Consider the following 20,996-nt stretch of genomic DNA (forward strand, 5'->3'; position numbering starts at 1 on the left):
GCATCCAGGAGTTGGATAGCAACACCGAGCTGTCACAATCAGTGTTGCCGACCCATCCCGCTCTGGACTTGCAGACGGAGGAAACTGGATGGGAGCTTTGGACATCGCCGCTGTGTGCCAGGATGAGAGAGCCGTTTTCAAGGTGTAAGGGCTCTACTACCAACATGGCTGCACCATCGGACGGGACCTACTTCATCCAGAAGTTCAGAAGCACTGCCTCACCTGCATCCTATGAGTGCACGTGCCTGTTTAGAACGGATCGTGGTTTTGTGGTCACAAGAGTTGTCCGATGCTGCCTGCCAACTGGACACCAGTGTGTGCACCAGTGTGAGTGACAGACCACACCTACAGACTAGATTCAGCTGATGATGTTCTAGTCACTAGAACATCATCAGCTGACGATACCACGAGTACATATACGTACAACTTCTTAGACGTGACAGTTGTGATAATGATAATGAAACGTGGATTGCGTAGATGCTGTTCTGTTGAGCATGTTTTACAGAAACTGAGTTTGAGCATTAAATATATTGTCTTTGTAGTGTATTCAATTGAATACAGGTTGAAAAGGATGTTCAAATCAATCAATGTATTTTGTTTTTATTTACATTTTACAAAATTTCCCAACTTCAACCGAATCCATATATATATATATATATATATATATATATATATATATATATTGTAATGTATATGTAAAACACATACATATTGTCATATAAAGCAGTTAACCAAATGTCAGATTTTTATGTTTTGATTGGCGAATATAAAAACAAGGAGTAAAACACCAGACAAGTTATAACTTAAATGTTTATTAAAACGTCACTGACTCGTAAAGTCCCTCCTCCATGTAACGCTTGCTGGCGCTGCTGATTGGCTGATTTTCTTCTTTGTTTTGTATTGCGGCGGGGTAGCACCAGCTTCAATAGGCAATACTGACATCTACTGGTTGAAGTTATATATGAAAGGAAAAAGGAACGAATCACTTTAGGAAGTGATTCGTTCACTCTCGTTCACTGACAAGATTTGTTCTTTTTGAACGAATCGTTCACTCAACAGCCAACACTACGATGGCCCTAAATTACCATGTTAGCAGCACGTTAGCAACGTTATTTGTAGTACTGCTTGGTTGCAGTACAGAAGTGCGGGATACTTTCATTAGCATGGTTACTACCACAGTGCTAATTTTATGATATTTAGCTTGATTTTCCTCGACGAATGTTGGATCTCAAATGAGCCATCATCACATGCTAGTTCTCGCCTGTACCAAGAGCAATACTGTGGAAATACTCAAAGTCGAGGATTAGCAGTGATAGTCGCAGGCAGGGATGCTCTGGATTTTAAATCTCAATGCCTTCATGGACTCGACCGGATGATAACGCGTAATCACGTTTGCTAAAACGGGTCCGATCTACATGAAATTTTGTTTCGTGTATTGGGTCGCTTTAAGTTAACGTTGTAAACAAAACAAGTATTGCGTGTTGTTTGAGATGTCTGTCGTTGAGAAAGAAAACTAAAGATGTGGAGTTATAGTTGGTTCTTTATTGGCAAGATCTTAAGTTAAGTTAAGTTAAAGTCCCAATGATCGTCACACACACATCTGGGTGTGGTGAAATTTGTCCTATGCATTTAACCCATCCCCTGGGGGAGAGGGGAGCAGTGAGCAGCAGCGGTGCCGCGCTCGGGAATCATTTGGCGATCTAACACCCCAATTCCAACCCTTAATGCTGAGTGCCAAGCAGGGAGGCAATGGGTCCCATTTTTATATTCTTTGGTATGACCCGGCCGACGTTTGAACCCACAACCTACAGTCTCAGGCGGACACTCTACCTCTAGCCCACTGAGCTGTGTTGTTTACCGGCGCTCAGTAGACGCGGCAATACAGCAGATGAAACAACAACCCCCACTCCAGGTAAGGTTTTGTGCTGTCAGGAAAAAGCGGAAAAGCAAAAAGATGTTCTTATAAGGCACAGGTGTCAAACGCAAGGCCTGCGAAGACAAATTGTCACTACTGGAATTGTAAATTGTCTTCACTTTTAACGATATCTTTTTTTGAAATATTTGACCAGTTTTTACTCGTCTGATTTGAAAACGAGTTATTTGTCAGTTTGTTTTGTAGCTTTTACTGTATATAATATGAGGTGCTCATACATTTATTTGGGTTGACAGTCATAATGGCCCTCCGAAAGAAGCTATGACTGCAATGCGGCCTGTGAAAAAATTAGTTTGACACCGCTGTTATAAGGTAAATCTCTGCTCTGCTGTTGCCTGACTATTTGGTATCTATGCGAGAGTCACTGCCCTATGTGTGTGTGTGTGTGTGTGTGTGTGTGTGTGTGTGTGTGTGTGTGTGTGTGTGTGTGTGTGTGTGTGTGTGTGTGTGTGTGTGTGTGTGTGTGTGTGTGTGTGTGTGTGTGTGTGTGCGCGCGCGTGCGTGCGTGTGTGTGTGGTCAGTGGTCTGTGCCTATGTGTGTTGGAAGGTTGCACAGCTCTGTGTGCTGTGTACGCGCTCTGATTGAGCAGTCATGTTTATATAAAATGAGACGAATGGCCTCGATCAACAACAGTCCATAGATAAAAGCTAAAGAGTTGATCTAATTATTCCAACACCTATTTTCATTTTGTTAGGAATTCCTAGATACAAAGGCGTTGTGGAACAATGCGAGGGACTAGAGTGTCTTTTGCTAAGTGTATTTTCTTGCCAAACTATGTAGCACAGCACAAAATACTATTGTGTAAATCCGGTGTCAGGGTAATCGTATGATTATGTTGGAATGCAACCTGTAATAAATAACCTGGTTAGATTAGTTTTATGCTTATAGTGGAATGTAACCGGTAATAAATAACATAGCTTGTCCCATCCTACACAACGTCGTAAAACACCCCCTGATATGTTTTGACTAGAGGACAAGGGCTTTCTCGATCCAGTCCACTCTTACCCCCACTCTGTTTTTCTTAATAAATATGCCCTTGCTAGAGGGAGAGGCAGACTTTTTTCCTTCAACGGGCTATATTCAACTATTTCAACAAAGAGCTCGCTCGCCGCTGTCCAAAAGACACTTTTGTTAGCCAAACATCGTTGAACAAGTGTTGTGATTGCAGTGTGAAAATGTCTGGGACCACAGCAGAGTACGTAAAGGAAAAGGACCGCAGTCGTCGACGACTGGAACATTTTTGGCTGCAGCCTTATGTTGTGTCGCGCAGAGCAGGTTAGTACACGTCTAGCTTCTATTATGAATCCTCTTCCAGTGTTTATTTTTAGTAGAATTCTATTGAAATCATGTGTGATATGCTGATTGAAAAAGTCCTTGTATAGGTTTTGCCAGTTTCTCTTCAACTGTAACTTTCATTGTTAATATGTGTTTGTCTTGTTTTGCAGACATCAGTGAAGCTATTCATCCTAAGCAGGAGGAGCCAGACCGCACTCGCATTAAAGAGGAAGATGTGGGCAAAGAGGTCCACCACTTCAATGAACAAATGGAGCAGAAGTTTCTATGCACTATAAAAGAGGAAGAGCCGGAGCGGCCTTGTAATGTAGAGGAGGGAGAGGACTCCTGCGACATTAGAAAGGAGGAGGAAGATACCTGCAAGATGCCATTGACTGGTGTTCCTGTGAAGTGTTTAGATGAGGGTCATCATAAGGTGAGCACAGGGGCGGAGCCTCCAAGCTGCAGCTCAAGTCAACAAATGACCAGAGAAAGTGATGGAGACCACTGTGGAGGATCACAAGCAGCTCCACCGTCAGATAGTGATGAGGTGTTGTCACATGTTCCTGCTGCTGATGCTAATGATGATGATGATCATGATGATCCTGCTGCTGCTGCTGCTGCTGATAATGATGATGATGATGATGATGAGTCTCAAAACAAACACAGGCAATGTTCTCACTGTGGAATTTTTTTTGCTCATAGTAGTAGCTTGAAACAACACATGAGAATGAACACAAGACAGAAAAACATTTTCTGCTTAGATTGTGGCCATAAATACTCTCGGAGGGAACATTTAACAATGTACAAAAAAATCCACACTGGTGAGAAACCTTTTTCATGCTCAGTTTGTGGCCAGAAATTCTCTCGGAGGGGAAATTTAAAAATGCACACAAGAATCCACACTGGCGAGAAACCTTTTTCATGCTCAGTTTGTGGCCAGAAATTCTCTTACAAGGGAAATTTAAAAAAGCACACAAGAATCCACACTGGCGAGAAACCTTTTTCATGCTCCGTTTGTGGCCAAAAATTCTCTCAGGATGGACATTTAACACTGCACACAAGAATCCACACTGGCGAGAAACCTTTTTCATGCTCAGTTTGTGGCCAAAACTTCTCTCGAAGGGAAAGCTTAAAATCTCATACAAGATCCCACACTGGCGAAAAACCTTTTTCATGCTCAGTTTGTGGCCAAAAATTCTCTCACAGACCAGCTTTTACAACGCACACAAGAACCCACACTGGCGAGAAACCTTTTTCATGCTCAGTTTGTGGCCAACATTTCTCTGACAAGGCAAGTTTTAAAAGGCACACAAGAATCCACACTGGCGAGAAACCTTTTTCATGCTCAGTTTGTGGCCAACAATTCTCTGACAAGGCAAGTTTTAAAAGGCACACAAGAATCCACACTGGCGAGAAACCTTTTTCATGCTCCGTTTGTGGCCAAAAATTCTCTCAGGGTGGCCATGTAACACAGCACACAAGAATCCACACTGGTGAGAAACCTTTTTCATGCTCAGTTTGTGGCCAAAACTTCTCTCGAAGGGAAAGCTTAAAATCTCATACAAGAACCCACACTGGCGAGAAACCTTTTTCATGCTCAGTTTGTGGCCAAAAATTCTCTCACAGACCAACTTTTACAACGCACACAAGAACCCACACTGGCGAGAAACGTTTTTCATGCTCAGTTTGTGGCCAACAATTCTCTGACAAGGCAAGTTTTAAAAGGCACACAAGAATCCACACTGGCGAGAAACCTTTTTCATGCTCAGTTTGTGACCAACAATTCTCTGACAAGGCAAGTTTTAAAAGGCACACAAGAATCCACACTGGCGAGAAACGTTTTTCATGCTCAGTTTGTGGCCAAAACTTCTCTCGAAGGGGAAGCTTAAAATCTCATACAAGAACCCACACTGGTGAGAAACCTTTTTCATGCTCAGTTTGTGGCCAAAAATTCTCTCACAGGGAAAACTTAAAATCTCATACAAGAACCCACACTGGCGAGAAACCTTTTTCATGCTCAGTTTGCGGCCAAAAATTCTCTCAGAGTGGACATTTAAAAACACACACAAGAATCCACACTGGCGAGAAACCTTTTTCATGCTCAGTTTGTGGCCAACAATTCTCTCACAGGGCAAGTTTTAAAAGGCACACAAGAATCCACACTGGCGAGAAACCTTTTTCATGCTCAGTTTGTGGCCAAATATTCTCTGAGAAGGGAAGCTTAAAATCTCATACAAGAATCCACACTGGCGAGAAACCTTTTTCATGCTCAGTTTGTGGCCAAAAATTCTCTCAAAGGGGAAGCTTAACATCTCATACAAGAATCCACACTGGCGAGAAACCTTTTTCATGCTCAGTTTGTGGCCAACAATTCTCTCAGAGGGCAAGCTTAATCAGGCACACAGAAGCCCACACCTAACCCTGTTGCCTGCTCAGTCAGTTGCCAAAGAGTCTCTTATGACAATTCGGAGTGTCTTGGGGAGATGAGCAATGATCCATGAAGTTCTCACCTTCTATTTGAGCAGACTTTATGATAATTCTATTCTGGTATGCACATTTTGATTGAGATGCTGAACTCCTCCCTTTACTGCTGTGAGAAGTTCATTTCATTTTAGTTTTACCAATGAATTTGAAAATAAAGTTAACTGGCCTCGACATGATAATAGTTTTGTATTTGTCATTATACTTTATTTCGTTTTTAGTTGTGTGTTCATATCCAGGGCAAGTTGCTTAGTTTTTATTAGTGGCTGTTGTTAGGGTTTACAGATTATCTTGATCGTATGATTATGTTGGAATGTAGACTAGAATTATTAACTTTGTTTAAACCTTTTACCTTTCCTTGACTCTGAAAAGTTTAACCATTCAGTTGTTGAAACTTTCCAAATGGTGTGGAAACATTCTCGCTTAGTTAGTCATCTAAAATGGTCCACTAGTTTCTGTTTCCACGACCTTGTAAAACAATGAGCTGGGACCCTCCGCACTGATTAACCAGTTGCTGAGGTGACCATCAAACATGTCCAATGTCACCCCCACCCTACTTGTTCTCAATAAATATGCTCTTGCAAGAGACCAAAGGCAGACTTTGTTCGGACATTGCTGCACCAAGAGTAACGAGCAAATTCTCCACTTGCAAGTGCTTAAAGGGCATACTGTCTCCCGTGTGGTTCTTGCAAAATAAGTTGGAGTCAGGGCTGTGGACTCGGACTCGGTCGGACTCGGTGCTGATTCTGACCGAGTCCACCGAATCCGACAATAAAAAAAATACATTCAATTTTATTTTCATCATGCTGCTGAGAATGCGCGTAGGAATACTGTCCACAGCCCTGCTTACGATCAATGCGGCCACGTTGAGTTGCACTGAGGCGAATGTTTACATTATGTACTGAAGGAATGAGGTCGAAATACAAAAAGTCCTACCTAGCTACAAAAACAGATATGCTCAAACCTCATTGAATAAAGTACATAAGCAGACAAGTGTATTCACAGATTAAATAAATAAAAGAAACATTTTAAGCATATAATTATACCTACACACCAAATCAATAAAGAAGACATAACTCGACATTTTTGATAAGTGGTGATGAGAAAGGTTCTTATAACTTTATGATCTGATATATATTTCTGAGCACTTTGAAATAACAAATGACTTTTGATATATTGCCGAAATAGCTTAATGACCCTTAAGGAACTGTGTAATGCATGCCTGATGTTTTTTCTCTAAATCATGGACACGGCCAGAGTCGTCTTGACCGTTCAGTATTTGATTGTATCTTATGTTTTGACTAATGCTAGACGCCAGTTTTTGATTACTACTGAACGCTCTGCACAGAGGGAAATATTTTGCCTAACAAAGAAAAGATACGGTTGGAAGCATGATTAAACTAAGAATATAATGATGTAAGCAAAGACATGAAGTATCAAAAGAACAAACTTTACATAGTCAGGGAACAGCAATAGATTAATTAAGTCACATCCAAAAGCTAACATAATTTCGTACAAAATTGAAAGAATGAGGTACGACAGTGTATGTCCAAGATTGGAGAAGAATGTTCACAGGAAGGTCACGTGAAGATAAAACCAGCAGGTGCCAGAGGGAGCCAGCCAAGGACTCGGCCAAAGATGATCGCCAAGGCCGAAAGATGGGATGGAAGACAACAGCCCCCACACACACACCGAATCGCCCATAACCAGCACCCACTCCCATGGCGAACTTGCCCCACCCCAAAGACTCATCACCCATCAACTCCGGCCCGCAATGCGCAACTTAATATAAGCTGATCAAAGAACCTTGAACATTGCCTTTTCTGAATGGAGACTTTCCGCTCTTGAAGGGCCCAGCGCTGTATTGTACTTTCCTGAAAACAGAGCTGTCTGAACAAGAATTGTGATTGAACTCAACCAACCTGTGTAAGTCTAATTTGTGCATCAGTGTCTTAGCATTTTCCTAAATCTGAAGAAATCAAACGAGCACGCAGTGAGTAAATTGGATAACAGGTGATTGGCAATGGCTTTTGCCGTGAGGCGCAGAAAACGCGCTCCCTAAATTGTGGACAGAATCCAGCAGTACCAATGTCAAGGACGATTATGTCACCCAGCTTATATCATTGATGTGCTTCGATAGTTGTGGGGTCGTCACAAATTATTTGTTTTTAGATAAGCGTCTGAGCTATAATGGTGTAATTAATGATTAGAAAATATTATCTTACATGTCCTGTGTTTCAGAATGGTTATTTAATTGGGCGAGAGTGTGTGTTTTCAAGCGTTTTGCCTCATGCCAATGGCACTCAGGGCTAAGGGTGGGCTTCAATGACTATTTTCGTAAAGCAACGCATTTAATACCATGTCAAATAATATATTAGAGTGTAGGTTATCTTCCAATGTATCCACTTCTATCGGTTAAATTGTCAACCGTACATTTATGACTACGCCATGAGTAGTTACTAGCACAACTCCGGTCGGGCAGGGAAAATGTTATCGGTCCGACGTCCGATTGGAACGTCGCCTCACTTTTACGTCCGCGCTCTCAGCAAGGGATCCTATATAAGCCGAACCATCCAGTGTGAAAGCAGTTGCGTTCGTTCTACATATATAATTAGCTATTTTGTCCCTCGGATAATCATGGCATCCAGAAAGAGTCATGTGTTAGCCTTGAATAAAGACTAAGCAGTCACATGAATTAACAGAAAAAATGGACAGCCGGACTCGGTGGTAAAGAGGCCGGACTCGGTGCAAAAATCCGACCGAGTCCACAGCCCTGGTTAGCGTACCACTCTAACAGCTCTTTAGGATTTTGTATTGTTCTGCTTTTCATGTTCATGTGGATCAATAAAATGAAAAATAAAATAGTGTTGGATATCCCCCATTTTTCTTCAACAGTTTTTTGTTACTTTGCCTTGCTAATAACGTTAAAATGTAAAGTTCCTCCTCCATCTAACGCTCGCTGGCGCAGCTGATTGGCTGATTTTCTTCTTCGTTTTGTTTTACGGCGAGGTAGCACTAGCTTCAATGGGCATTACTGACGTCTACTGGTTGAAGTTATGTATGAAAGGAAAAAAAGAACGAATCACTTTAGGAAGTGATTCGTTCACTCTCGTTCACTGAAAAGATTTGTTCTTTTTGAACGAATCCTTCACTCACGAGCCAACACTAGGTCCCGCCCTATCTACCATGTTGGAAACCACTGAGAAGTGCGACATGTCTCTTTCGGATCATCTCTACACATGACACACCGCACAGCCCTGAAATGGACGATCGCTCGTTAGATCTGACAGATGCGCAGAAAGAAACTAAATCCAAGTATCCTTCAATTACAAAAAAATATGAATGTAAGTTAAACTTTAACTAGAGTTTAAGTGTTAGCTTAAATTGGGAACACTGTACGGGTGTGTACTTGATGTTGAATTGTCGTCAGATGCCCACTAGGGGGCGATTTGGCTGGAAAATAAGAATTATTTCAACATAAAAATGTGATTTACGGTTGACAAAATTGGCTTCTTTGTTTTCCTATCTCAGCAGTGAATTTAAAACACACTTTAAACAAATAAACAGATTAATCTGTGAAATGTTTTAATCGTCCAGCCCTAGTAATAAGCAAGGCTAATTTTGATTTACAGTTAAAATAAAGTGAAGTGATGTTTAAAGTTAACATTACCTGTTACTTTGTTTCAAAAGCAAGACCTGAGTTTTGTCTAAAATAATGACCTTGTGTTCATTTCTTACAGATTTGGATCATACAGCCGATGTACAGTGAGTGCCCTATTATGTCAAGAGTTTATTCACAGTTTTAGGTTAGGTCATGGCAGTGTTAACAGTGGTTTTGCTTTCTCAGAATTCATTCCTGGGGAGACACTCTGGAGGAAGCCTTTGAACAATGTGCCATGGGCATGTTTGGCTACATGACGGACACCGAAACAGTGGAACCCATCGATACTGTAGAAGTGGAGTCAGAAGGTGAGAAATCTGAATGCAATCATTAATTCTGTGTAGATATTCATGCTTTTCTCCGGATGTCTTCAGGGGAAGACTTCGAATCTCTACTCTTCCACTTCCTAGATGACTGGCTGTACAAGTTTAGTGCAGAAATGTTCTTTATTCCTCGAGTGAGTATGTTTTTCACAACTTGCCTGTATCTTAACAATCAGTTCCTAAGCCACCTGCAAGATGAGGAACATTTTGCATTTAACACATATTAAACCATTAAACCTGATACACTGTTGGAATGTGTGCGACAAGTTAATTATTACTATACTTCTAAAATAACATTTGGATTATATTGTTACAATCTTCATTGTGGTTTCATTTACGTTTCTTCCAACAGGAGGTCAAAGTTTTGTCTATTGACAGAATGCATTTTAGGATTCGCTCCATCGGGTAATGTTGACCTCTTCAAGACTGTGACTTACTGTTATGTTGACTAAAATTACCTCACAATCTCATTTATCCAAACTTTCTCAACCCTTACCCACATATTTTGTGTGTTGAAGGTGGGGTGAAGAATTCTCACTGTCGAAGCATCCGCAGGTACAAATCCTGACAAAAGGTTGTTCAGAGAAAAAATGACAAAGTAACAAAAATGTTTTTTGTCTCCTAGGGTACGGAGGTGAAAGCCATCACATACTCGGCGATGCAAATCCACGATAAAGAAAAACCAGAGATATTTGCAATTATTGATATCTGATACCTCAAAATGATGGTCACACAGCTGGTTCATTAGGACTGGAGTACATTTATGGCCAAATTAATTGGCCTTTTTATGTATGAACTTGATAATTTAATTGTAAAATATAATTTGCTGCTCTTGGGTTCTGTGATAGGTTAGAAATGTATGATACTACATTAACGATTAATTGCTTATGAATTGTCTGAATAATTCAATCATGATTATTTTTTGAAATGGTAATCAATGTTTTTTTTATTGAATATTTATTCTATTAAGAAAAACAATGCTTCTTAAGTCCATCAATCAAGAATTTCCTTCCATACGGGATAAGGTGGTTAGAAAATAGATGGAGGGATGGAAAATGCACTCCTTTAACTTTTTCTTGAATCTTTGTACATCAAGGGTCACCAAAATTGTGCTTGTGGCCTTTTCCAACCATAGCTCATTATTGATGAGTAGTTTTATAAAATCTGCTATTTCAGAAGTATGTCTCAATCTGATAGACTTTTGTGTTAATCACAATTGCATGAATTACGTACCTCTCAGTTAAAAAAAAGGTTGCTGACCCCTGATTGAATGTAAGCAAATTGCCTTTGCATTGTTTTGTGGTAACTGTTGTTGAAAAATAAATATATTTTGAAAAAATGCAATTTTAAAGCAGTTTCAGCAGTGTTCTTTGGATACTTCTGATGACACAATAATGTTACTCCCAAAAAGTGATAGATACCTATCGGATTCTGAGAAACATGATATTCTTCCCCCTTTTTTTCTTTTATTTTAAGCTCGTTAGCAAATCCATGTCATTGTGGCATATGGTATGTATTTTTTCATAGTCTGAGCTAATGTAAGTAAATAATTTTGTGTGCATTTTTTCATGCCACGTAATCTCTGTTTCTAGAGCACTTAAGCAACAGCTGCAAGTGCTGTATGTAAAACAATGTATTAAAATATTCTTTTCTAATTCTATATAATTGCAAAATACCTTGTCGATTGGATTTATCAATAGACTTGAAACTTAGATATGTCTGACTTTAACTACATTTCAGATTGTACTTTTTTTTTTTTACTTGTGCAGGATAATGATTACCTTTATCGGCTTTATTTATTGTATTTATTTATTATTTAATTACAAGGGTTTGACCTTTTTGATTGGTGATTAGTACGTCATTTCCGGCGGGTGACTCTCTTTCCCCTCTCGTTCATATGCAGCTGCGCCATCTCCCCATTGTCCGTTGACGGAAGGTAACATCACCGCCACCGAACCTCCACTGGACTAAATTATCACGACGCTGTTGATCACGAGGACTATTGTTCGCTTTTTTGCTGCTGACTTGAGTTGCACGAAGCCTCAGCACGGCGAGCGACGCTGCGTTTGTTCCATCCAGTGGCGTTAGCGAGGTTTGAGCTTAGCAAGAGCTAACAAAGAGGCCAATTGAAGTCCGCCATCGTGTTGAGACCTGGTTACGAGGAAAGCAAAATGGAAGACACAAAATACCTACCGGAGCTCCTGGCCGAGAAGGACAGCTTGGATTCATCTTTCACCCACGCCATGAAGCTTATTTCTGCTGGTAAGTTGATTCGTCTGGTGATGAGCAACCCACGGCCCGTTTTTTGAATCATTGAAAAGCATTGCAATGCGTTCATCCAAAACATTAGCGTATTAAACACGTGATGTCCACGTGAATCATCCATGATTGCATTCTGATTTCTGAATATATTCCTGATTGACTACTAGCTTCTTGACTTGGTTGTGGTTATTTTAGTTGTGTGTTACCGCCAATTCTTAGCGTGAATGTCATCGCCCATTTGATGCAAAAGGTTTGGAGTATCATTTGTACCATATTAATATTAACAATCGTAACCTGGATCTCCTTTGGCAAACTATCTTTATTGTCACTGTTCATGTTTCCCATTGAGTGTGCCCCCGTTGTGCTAACATTGAGTCGTTGCACATCCTTGTGTCCTGTTTTTTTTATTCATTACTCACCTTCTGCAGAGATTGACAGGATCCAAAAAGGTGAACCTAAGAAAGAACAAGACAAAGAGAAATACTTGGACCTCTTTGCTACAAAAACTCTGCAGCTCAAAGAGCGTGTACTTATACCATCCAAGCAGTATCCCAGGGTAAGTCAATTGTAAAATAAAATGCTGCAATTCTGCACTCCTATTGTTTGATTATAGCAAAACAGATTTGGTTTTGGGTTAATGAAGGATAGTAATTAGTAGAGGTTTCTGCATTGTGCTCATCTTAAATGACTCGAAATAAGTTCATGAGTCTAAGCTGATTTTTGCATGAGCAAACCAGCCGGTTTTGCTACTTAACTAAAGGTCCCCAGGAAAGACACTGTGCGAAATTGTTTCTGTTTAATTTTAAAAGGTCAACTTTGTCGGCAAGCTATTGGGGCCACAGGGTAGTACCATCAAGAGGCTCCAAGAGGAAACTGGTGCAAAAATTTCAGTTTTGGGAAAAGGTTCCATGAGGGATAAGACTAAGGTATGCACGTAATTTAGATGTTCTCAATTCTATAATGCATGATTTGCCCTTTGTCTTTAGTTGTACTAGAGTTTGAATTGTCCTATTAGGAGGAAGCGCTACGTAATGGTGGTGAAGCAAAGTATGCTCACCTTGCATTGGAGTTGCACGTTTTCATTGAAGTGATGGCGCCCATCCCAGACGCCTACCTTCGCATGGCTCATGCGATGGATGAGGTCAAAAAGTTCCTGATCCCAGTAAGTCACTCATATTTTTACAACACTATTTTACTTTGATATTGTCAATGCTTTGACAATATATTTTTTTGTAGGAACCTGGTGAGTATGACCCATATATGGACCCCCATTTCCTGAATGGCTCTCACGACGGTTCAGCCAGGGGACGTGGCGGGCCTATGGGAAGAGGCCGAGGTGTACCACCAGGTCCCGGGCCGAGGTAAAACTGATGTAACTAGTGATGTTCCTTTGGGGCAAAAAAGTGCCAACGTATCGTCTGGTTTCCACAGAGGGCGTGGACTTCCCCGCGGTGGTCCTCGTGGGGCCATGCGCGGTGGCGGCCCACGTGGAGGAGTAAGCCGGGGCAATTCTCGAGGCGGGCCAGCCGGTAGAGGTGGACCCACGACTCCCACTCGAGGAGGTTCCGCCTCACGGTCCAGACCCTCCGCTACCGGGGCACCGAGGATGCTCCCCGCCGCTGCCCTTTCACACCAGCAAGTCCCCCCGTCGGGCTCCCAAGCCAAACCTGAGTCCTATGAAGACTATGTAAGCTATTAAACATAGCGTTCTTATTTAGACATCTCAATAAATGGTTTATCAAACACACGTCTTGACATCTTTTTGCCAAGATAATGTACTCAGTGATTTATCTTCCTTCCAGCCTGCTTATGAGGATTCATATGCAGAGGCAGCCTATGAGGGATATGAAAATTATTATAGCCAACAACCTTTACCCACGTAAGTGAATATTATAACAAGAACTTGCCATTACATTTCAGCACAATATACTTACATATGAAATCTCTTTACAGGGATACTGAGTATTATGACTACGGTCATGGAGAGCCCCAGGAAGCCGCCTATGAGCAATATTGTAAGTATTCAATGCTATTTATGTCCATATTTGAAAGATAGATGAATGTATTTTTTTTTGTCTTAATGTCCCACCCAATTAGCTCAGGAGGACTGGGAGGGCACATGGGCCGCCTCTGCAGCCGGAGGCAAGGCTGCTCCGGCGAGGCAGGCTAAAGGAGCCTATCGAGAGCATCCCTACGGAAGATTCTGAACAGCTACCGGTAGAGGGTTGCCACGGCAACTGCCTTCGATTGTAACACTTAACGTTTCAAAAGTAATTTCCATGGTTTTTCCCTTCTCTTTTTATGGTTTACTTTTAATAGTTTCTCATTTTTAGCACAGATTTTGTTGCACGTGTTCAATTTTCCGCGAGTAAAAAGTGTGGTTTCCTAGTAACCTAGTTAAAATTAGTAGTTGGCGGTTCCATCGTGACAAACCTCCGAGGCATTCATATTTTAGCAATATTTACTGGTTATGTTTTAATTGTATCATAACAAAATTATCGTGGCGAAAGAAATCTAGCTTCCATATTTAGTTCTTACAAACGGGACAAAAGAGCATAGTTAATTTGCAGTCTCAAAAAAATTGTTTTATGGTCCAACACGAATCTTATATAAGAGTTTTTGTCTTCTAATAGGTCAATCAAACCTTATGGTACTAAAATACAACAAAAGAGAAAAAATATGCTTGATAATATGATTTGTTACAATTAACTCTCAAAAATACTGAAAGCCAACCAATTTTCAATGTGTGTGCCAGGTGGCTGCAGCCTTCTCAATAGTTTGTACATAACTGTAGGACAACTGTGTATATTGTAAGACACGTAAAAAAAGAAAAAAAAATGCTTAATTGTGTACGTTTGGCTAAATAGAATTCTAAACGCGTTTATCCAAATGTCTTTCTGCATTGCGTTGTTTTAATAAAGTTTCTAGTTTTGAGTTTAAACTTGATTTAAAAGTGGTATTTTGCCTTTGTTTGTACCAAAAAAAAAAAGATTTCCGTTGGTGAACATGTAAAAATGTATTTGACGCTGAACAAGCTACCTGTGTACTGTCAGTAAGATTTTTCTTTAAAGCAAAACAAAACAGTGTATGGACTTTGAAATAAGTATTGTTTTTCCAAATTTCCTAAACTATACTTGTAATGTCACTTACAATAATAAAGTTCATCATTCCACGAGGTACGGTCTGCCAAATAGAAGTTGGACTTGATGATCTCCTGCTTGAATATGCATTGTCGTCAACCTTTAGTGTATCTGCAATCCTATAAGGCGTCAGCCACTTGAAGTAACAACAATATTTCAAACCAAGCTTGCAGGGGTCTTGACTTTGAAGCAAAGTCATGCTGGCTGCTTTTTTATAAAAGACAAAAATCGCTGAGGGGAGGATTCTAAAAGCCAAAAGATCGCCACATGAAGGTAAAACTAACCAACTCTCATCTATTAGATTTTTGTTTTATTTTGTGACCAAGTATAAGGTAATTTAAAAAAAAAAAAAGTGCAAAATGGTATCAGCTATTCCGAGCAAAATAAGCCGTACAAAAATAGATCAGAAATTGTGATGCAACTCTTGCTCAAATAAAAATAAGTCGTAACTTAATGCAATACCTTGACAATTTTGGGAGATTGGTGATGAATGAAAATTCATTTCATAATATATCACCTAACAATACTTGTGATAGTAATATCCCAATAATGAAAAAAATAAAACATGTTTGAGTTGCTTAAATCTTTAGCTCATGTTAGATTTGCATGCTTGCCCGTGTGAGTGTACGAATGCATGTTCAATGTGCGTATTTGTGCTGCTAAGAGCTCATTTTGGCTTTCTTTTTAGGTGTTAAGTGACATGTCTCAATGCTGGAGACAAAACTGCTTCCAAGATCCCTGCGCAATCACGGTTGGTGAAAAAAACATTTTTATTGCATCTTGCGTCAAAGAAACTAAAATTTCCTCTGTTTTTTACCCAGGTCATTCAAGTGTCCTTTTGGAAGGAGGGAGAAACTTTGTAGCAGTCAAGGCTGCTTTGTCGTCACTCAACCCGCACTTCGCTTTGCAGAATGTTTTCTGAGGAGACAAGTCATCTTTCCTCTATGAGGATTTTTTTAATATATAACGTTTTTTACCCAGTTCTGTCTAAACTTGCAATGTTAATGTTGACTTAAATAAAATATATTTATTGGAATTAATGCATCATTGACTTATCGCACATTTTTGATGGTTGCCAAGAGATAAATACTTCCTTTAGTCTACAGATAACCAAAATACAATGTAAGCAATTTTACAATGTAACTTAATGTCTCAACTTGAAAACCATTAGAATTCATTTAATCCCTTATTGATACTTATGAGGAAGTTGTATTATCATTTTTGATATAAGTTTGACCTTTTGTGGCAGTTTAAGATCACACCAGATGCACTGGGATTTCACAATTGAAAAGTTGCTCTGGCCCATGAACCTCCAGGTCACAATATAAGTAAATTAGTCTTATAAAGGATAACTAATTGTCCATCCATATTTTGTCATAAAAATGAGGCAGGATGTGCTGTACTGGTAGTCAACTGCAAAACATTGGGTAGTCAAGTGGTGTGCAAACTTTGGCACGGGGGCGTCAGTAGCCCGCTGCATGTTTTCAACATGTCTCCACCCATAGTGTTTTGAAAATATATTTATTTTTATTTTTTTTTCTCTAATATGAACATTCAATATCATCCAACCACCTTAGAGCTTTGAAGCTGACGTTCTGGCCTTGAAGTGTAGCGTTGTGACGTTGGCACTGTTTCTTTAACTGAGACTCCGCCCCCTTGGTTGCTAACATCTGCGCTGCCGTCTATCAGCGCTTGTACAACAACAATGAACGCCTTTGGTGATTCCAATAAAAAACATGCCAGTGTCTCAATAGATCTTCTTAAATTTTATTGTTTTTAATTGGAAATTGATGCTGCGAAACATTATTTGACGATCAGTGTGCTGGTAGGCTTTCATCTTTTTCAATATATCCTAGCTGAATGCTCGTTAGCTCGCTTCATGAACTCTTAGCTTAGGCCTTCGATCTTTGTATTTAATCAAGCATGGTGCTTGGCGGAAAGACCCTCCGGGCCCATTCGTCATTGTACAATCCCCCACTTTCTTGCAGCTTTTGTCTTATGGCTTAGATGATTATGTTTGCAGGCTCATGTTGTACAACGGCTTTGTGACGTAGCTCACTTCGTGAAATTCTAAGGGATGACTGTGCAGCAAGTGCGAATTACTATACAAGTTTGTAATAATTGAATTTATTAGAGTTACAATTTGACTGCAGAGTGAGTTACTATATTGTGAACGTGTATTTCCGTAATAGCGATTGATTGCTTGTGCTTGTTTAGACCACACCTTCGAGCAAAATACGATTCCTAATGTGCTACTTGCATGCTGACGTCAGCTACTTATTTAGCATCATTCCATAGGTGTTACTCTGGTTGTTTTGACACTTTCCCCCTTCTCTAAACAGGTCTCATAGAAAGGAGAGGATCCCTTTTAGGAGTGAGCTGTTGGTGTGTGTCATGGCAGGTGGAAGGCGAGGGGCCAACCGCACGACTTACTGCAGACCCCCACTTGGCAGTGAACCAGGCTCAGTAAGCAATGGCAACCACTCCACCAGCTCCCCTGTTACCGGGGTTCGATCTCGCACAAGGTTGTTTGAATCCTTCGGTTGCAATATGTAAAAAAGCGTCAGGAGTCTAATCCATTTATCCCCCACTTGCAGGAGTGGTACGGGAGCTTGCATGTCTAGCCCTCCATTGGCTGCGCAGACTGTCGTGCCCTTGAAACACTGCAAGATCCCTGAGTTGCCTGGCGATCACAATGTCCTGTTTGAGCTCCATCTTTTCTTCTGCCACCTCATTGCCCTCTTTGTCCACTATGTCAACATCTACAAGACTGTGTGGTGGTACCCGCCATCACATCCTCCCTCACACACTTCACTGGTGAGTACCTGAACAGCGATGTGGATATTATTTTGATTCTCATGCTTGTTAAATCAAAAAGAATGAAATGTACAAATGAAACTGATAATCAAGAACTGCATGTTGTTTTACAGAACTTCCACCTGATTGATTATAACATGCTCGTGTTCATAGTCATCATTCTGGCTAGGAGGTTAATCGGAGCAATTGTCAAAGAGGTGAGAACATTTATTTTCTCCCTTATTTAACGCTGCATTTGGGGAGGGTCTAAAATAAAATGATAACTGATGTTGGAATTTGAGCAATTCTCTTGTTACTGTTTGACTTTGATACATAATGTGATAGAAACTTCATGTCCTCTTGCAGGCATCACAGAGTGGGAAGCTCTCATTTCCTCATTCCATCTTCTTAGTGACGGCGAGGTTTGCTGTGCTAACGCTAACAGGCTGGAGTCTGTGCCGCTCCCTCATTTATCTCTTCAGAACTTACTCTGTGCTAAGCCTGCTCTTCCTTTGCTACCCGTGAGTACCATCATGTCTACTTGGTTCAGGGAACTTTGGACCTTGAGCTACCGAGTACGCATGGACACTTTGACATAGTTGACCTGGTATTTGTCCCCACACCACCCTGAGTTTATTTGATTACCAATGTGCTCTTCCTAAATCAAGGGCTAGTTATGTCACCAGATATGTAGCCGAAGGAGCAACTGCAATCCTTTTGTTGTTTTTAATAAGCAGTTCTTGTTTGCCATCCAAATACTTGTTTTTTCACGTTGCTGATTGTTCTTCTTATCTCTATCACATTACATTTACAACGTCATTACCTCTGCTGATAAGACGCAATGCCTCAGTTTTTTTTTTTTTTTACACATTTTTAACACTGGGACAATTAAAAGTTTGAAAGTTAATTTTCATTGACTATTACCTGTCTCATAGGCTCAATTTGGAATGATTAAAAAGTATTATTATTAAATTATTATTATCATTTCATTTTTTGACATTTTTCCCCGCCGCACCGTTTACATTTCATACATTCAATTCTAAGCACATTAGTTGCCCTTGTTAAAACAATTTTGTTCATGAGTAAAATGTCACCTTACACAATAATGTGGAGAACACTTAACCATCATTTTTTATTTCCACTGAAGAATGTGTAACTGGTTTGCTTAGAATAATAGCATCTCTCTCTCTCTCTCTCTCTCTCGCTCTCTCTCTCTCTCTCTCTCTCTCTCTCTCTCTCTCTCTCTCTCTCTCTCTCTCTCTCTCTCTCTCGCATATGAATTTAAATATTAAATGTAAATAAAAGGGAACATTAGGATGAGTGTTCCATTTTTGGAGGGAAACAATTTATTCAATTAATATATTGGTCCTGATTGGAGTCATTGGGTTTTAGCTGCCCACTTAACCCATGGTAATTGTTTATTGTACAACCCTAAAAACTATTCTTGTGCATCTTCTCTACCACAGATTCGGGATGTATATTCCATTTGTCCGGTTGAGCTGCGACTTGCGTCGTATAGGTGCCCTCTCCCCCATCGCCAGCATCGGCTCCAAGGAGCTTGGCGGCGTAGGCCGAGGGCGGGACTATCTGACGGTGCTCAAGGAAACCTGGAAGCAGCACACCAGTCAGCTGTACGGCGTCCAGGTTTTGCCAACTCATGCCTGCTGCCTTTCTCCAGACTTGATTCGCAAAGAGGTGGAGTTCCTCAAAATGGATTTTAACTGTAGAATGAAGGAGATGCTGCTCAGCTCCATGCTGAGTGCTTACTATGTGGCCTTTGTTCCCGTCTGGTTTGTCAAGGTGAGATATTAGAATATAATGAAAAATACTCCCCCCTGCACCTGACAAATGTTAAATGTAAGAAAAAATGTTTAAACCTGCTGTTTTTCTTTGACGCACCACTAGAGAGAGCCCCACTCATAGAATCACTGTCTTGGTTACCAGAGGATTAAGCCACACCTCATGGATTTTTTTTTCTCCTTTGTTTTGGTTTCCTGTTTAGAGCACACAATATGTAGACAAACGCTGGTCTTGCGAGCTATTCATCCTGGTGTCTGTCAGCACGTCGGTCATCCTCATGAGACACATTTTGCCACCTCGCTACTGCGACCTGCTCCACAAAGCTGCAGCTCACCTGGGCTGCTGGCAGAAAGTCGACCCGTCCCTCTGCTCCAATGTCCTCCAGCACATGTACGTAACACTCAACAGTTCAGAAGTGCAGAGGCAACTCAGATAAGGCCAATTGAGAACAATTTGAAATATCGCCTCTGTTGTTTGCTCTCAGGTGGACGGAAGAATACATGTGGCCACAGGGGGTCCTGGTCAAACATAATAAGAACGTCTACAAAGCGATGGGACACTACAACGTCGCAGTACCATCAGATGTGTCACATTATCGTTTCTATGTGAGTAATACAGATAAAAATGCCTGGTGCTGTTTTATTGCCACTACCAGTTGAAATTCACTATCAAGATAAATACATGATGATTAGCCAAATTAGCCCCATCAGCAAAGTGGCAAGTACACGCTGAGTATAGTGTGCTAGTCATCAATATTCAAGAGTTCCCAGCATGGGCATGGAATTAAAATTAATTCCTCACAACTGACTGATTTCATCTTTTCCACCTGCAGTTCTTTTTCAACAAGCCCCTACGAATATTGAACATCCTCATCATCCTGGAAGGCACCATGATTTTTTACCAGCTCTACTCGTTGATATGCTCCGACAAGTGGCATCAGACCATATCGCTGGCACTGATCCTCTTCAGTAACTATTATGCCTTCTTCAAGCTACTGAGAGACCGAATTGTCTTAGGTAAAGCGTACTCCTACTCAAACAGTCCATCAGAGCAGAAAGTCAGTTAAATTACTGTGCGTTCAAGACAAAGATGCTCAAGAGGTCTGTATTTTTTCTACAAATTGCATTTTGTGTCATGCTTTTGTTCTGATCTGTCATAATAAAAAGGAGATATTTTTGTATTACTTAAGATGTGTCTGGTTGTAAATGTTTTTTGACCTTGAAGATTTTTTGTCCTAACATTTTTGCCACCCTGGATACCATCAGTTTCTGCAGTTAAATATTTCTTTATAAATTTGAGATATTAAGGTAGTTTTACCCCCAAT

The 20,996-nt window shown here is 40.5% G+C and overlaps 4 protein-coding genes across 8 annotated transcripts; all 4 read left to right on the top strand.

Moving 5' to 3' along the window:
* Nucleotides 1–934: 934 nt before the first annotated feature.
* On the top strand, nucleotides 935–6,356 carry LOC148385476 (uncharacterized). 3 transcript variants are annotated; one of them, XM_088400200.1, is made up of 4 exons: nucleotides 935–1,912; nucleotides 2,170–2,245; nucleotides 3,103–3,209; nucleotides 3,380–6,356. In XM_088400200.1, exons 3-4 carry the CDS (start codon nucleotides 3,110–3,112, stop codon nucleotides 5,626–5,628), a joined length of 2,349 nt encoding a protein of 782 aa, XP_088256326.1. In that variant the 5' UTR covers nucleotides 935–1,912; nucleotides 2,170–2,245; nucleotides 3,103–3,109; the 3' UTR covers nucleotides 5,629–6,356. The 3 variants fall into 3 exon arrangements, with proteins under 3 accessions (XP_088256326.1, XP_088256325.1, XP_088256327.1); XM_088400199.1 differs by lacking the exon at nucleotides 2,170–2,245 and having other exon boundaries at nucleotides 1,027–1,912; XM_088400201.1 differs by lacking the exons at nucleotides 935–1,912; nucleotides 2,170–2,245 and having other exon boundaries at nucleotides 2,310–3,209.
* Nucleotides 6,357–8,865: 2,509 nt separating this feature from the next.
* Nucleotides 8,866–11,018, top strand: tslig1 (tRNA splicing ligase complex subunit 1). Its single transcript, XM_088400210.1, has 7 exons — nucleotides 8,866–9,034; nucleotides 9,431–9,455; nucleotides 9,538–9,659; nucleotides 9,726–9,808; nucleotides 10,027–10,079; nucleotides 10,193–10,229; nucleotides 10,300–11,018. Exons 1-7 carry the CDS (start codon nucleotides 8,953–8,955, stop codon nucleotides 10,384–10,386), a joined length of 489 nt encoding a protein of 162 aa, XP_088256336.1. The 5' UTR covers nucleotides 8,866–8,952; the 3' UTR covers nucleotides 10,387–11,018.
* A 521-nt stretch (nucleotides 11,019–11,539) lies between these two features.
* Nucleotides 11,540–16,120, top strand: khdrbs1a (KH domain containing, RNA binding, signal transduction associated 1a). 2 transcript variants are annotated; one of them, XM_088400937.1, is made up of 11 exons: nucleotides 11,540–11,936; nucleotides 12,365–12,492; nucleotides 12,746–12,862; nucleotides 12,952–13,098; nucleotides 13,173–13,297; nucleotides 13,368–13,623; nucleotides 13,739–13,815; nucleotides 13,890–13,951; nucleotides 14,034–14,206; nucleotides 15,765–15,827; nucleotides 15,898–16,120. In XM_088400937.1, exons 1-9 carry the CDS (start codon nucleotides 11,846–11,848, stop codon nucleotides 14,141–14,143), a joined length of 1,113 nt encoding a protein of 370 aa, XP_088257063.1. In that variant the 5' UTR covers nucleotides 11,540–11,845; the 3' UTR covers nucleotides 14,144–14,206; nucleotides 15,765–15,827; nucleotides 15,898–16,120. The 2 variants fall into 2 exon arrangements, with proteins under 2 accessions (XP_088257063.1, XP_088257062.1); XM_088400936.1 differs by having other exon boundaries at nucleotides 14,034–15,827.
* Nucleotides 16,121–16,711: 591 nt separating this feature from the next.
* tmem39b (transmembrane protein 39B) lies at nucleotides 16,712–20,860 on the top strand. 2 transcript variants are annotated; one of them, XM_088400934.1, is made up of 9 exons: nucleotides 16,712–16,901; nucleotides 17,419–17,601; nucleotides 17,674–17,893; nucleotides 18,007–18,090; nucleotides 18,239–18,393; nucleotides 19,339–19,672; nucleotides 19,875–20,062; nucleotides 20,157–20,277; nucleotides 20,505–20,860. In XM_088400934.1, the coding sequence occupies exons 2-9, from the start codon at nucleotides 17,471–17,473 to the stop codon at nucleotides 20,736–20,738; spliced, it is 1,467 nt and encodes a 488-aa protein (XP_088257060.1). In that variant the 5' UTR covers nucleotides 16,712–16,901; nucleotides 17,419–17,470; the 3' UTR covers nucleotides 20,739–20,860. The 2 variants fall into 2 exon arrangements, with proteins under 2 accessions (XP_088257060.1, XP_088257061.1); XM_088400935.1 differs by lacking the exon at nucleotides 16,712–16,901 and adding an exon at nucleotides 17,104–17,230.
* The last annotated feature ends 136 nt before the right edge of the window (nucleotides 20,861–20,996 follow it).

This window comes from Syngnathus floridae, chromosome 16 (assembly GCF_059516105.1).
Source record: "Syngnathus floridae isolate MCC-2025c chromosome 16, RoL_Sflo_1.0, whole genome shotgun sequence".
NCBI classification, from domain to species: domain Eukaryota; kingdom Metazoa; phylum Chordata; class Actinopteri; order Syngnathiformes; family Syngnathidae; genus Syngnathus; species Syngnathus floridae.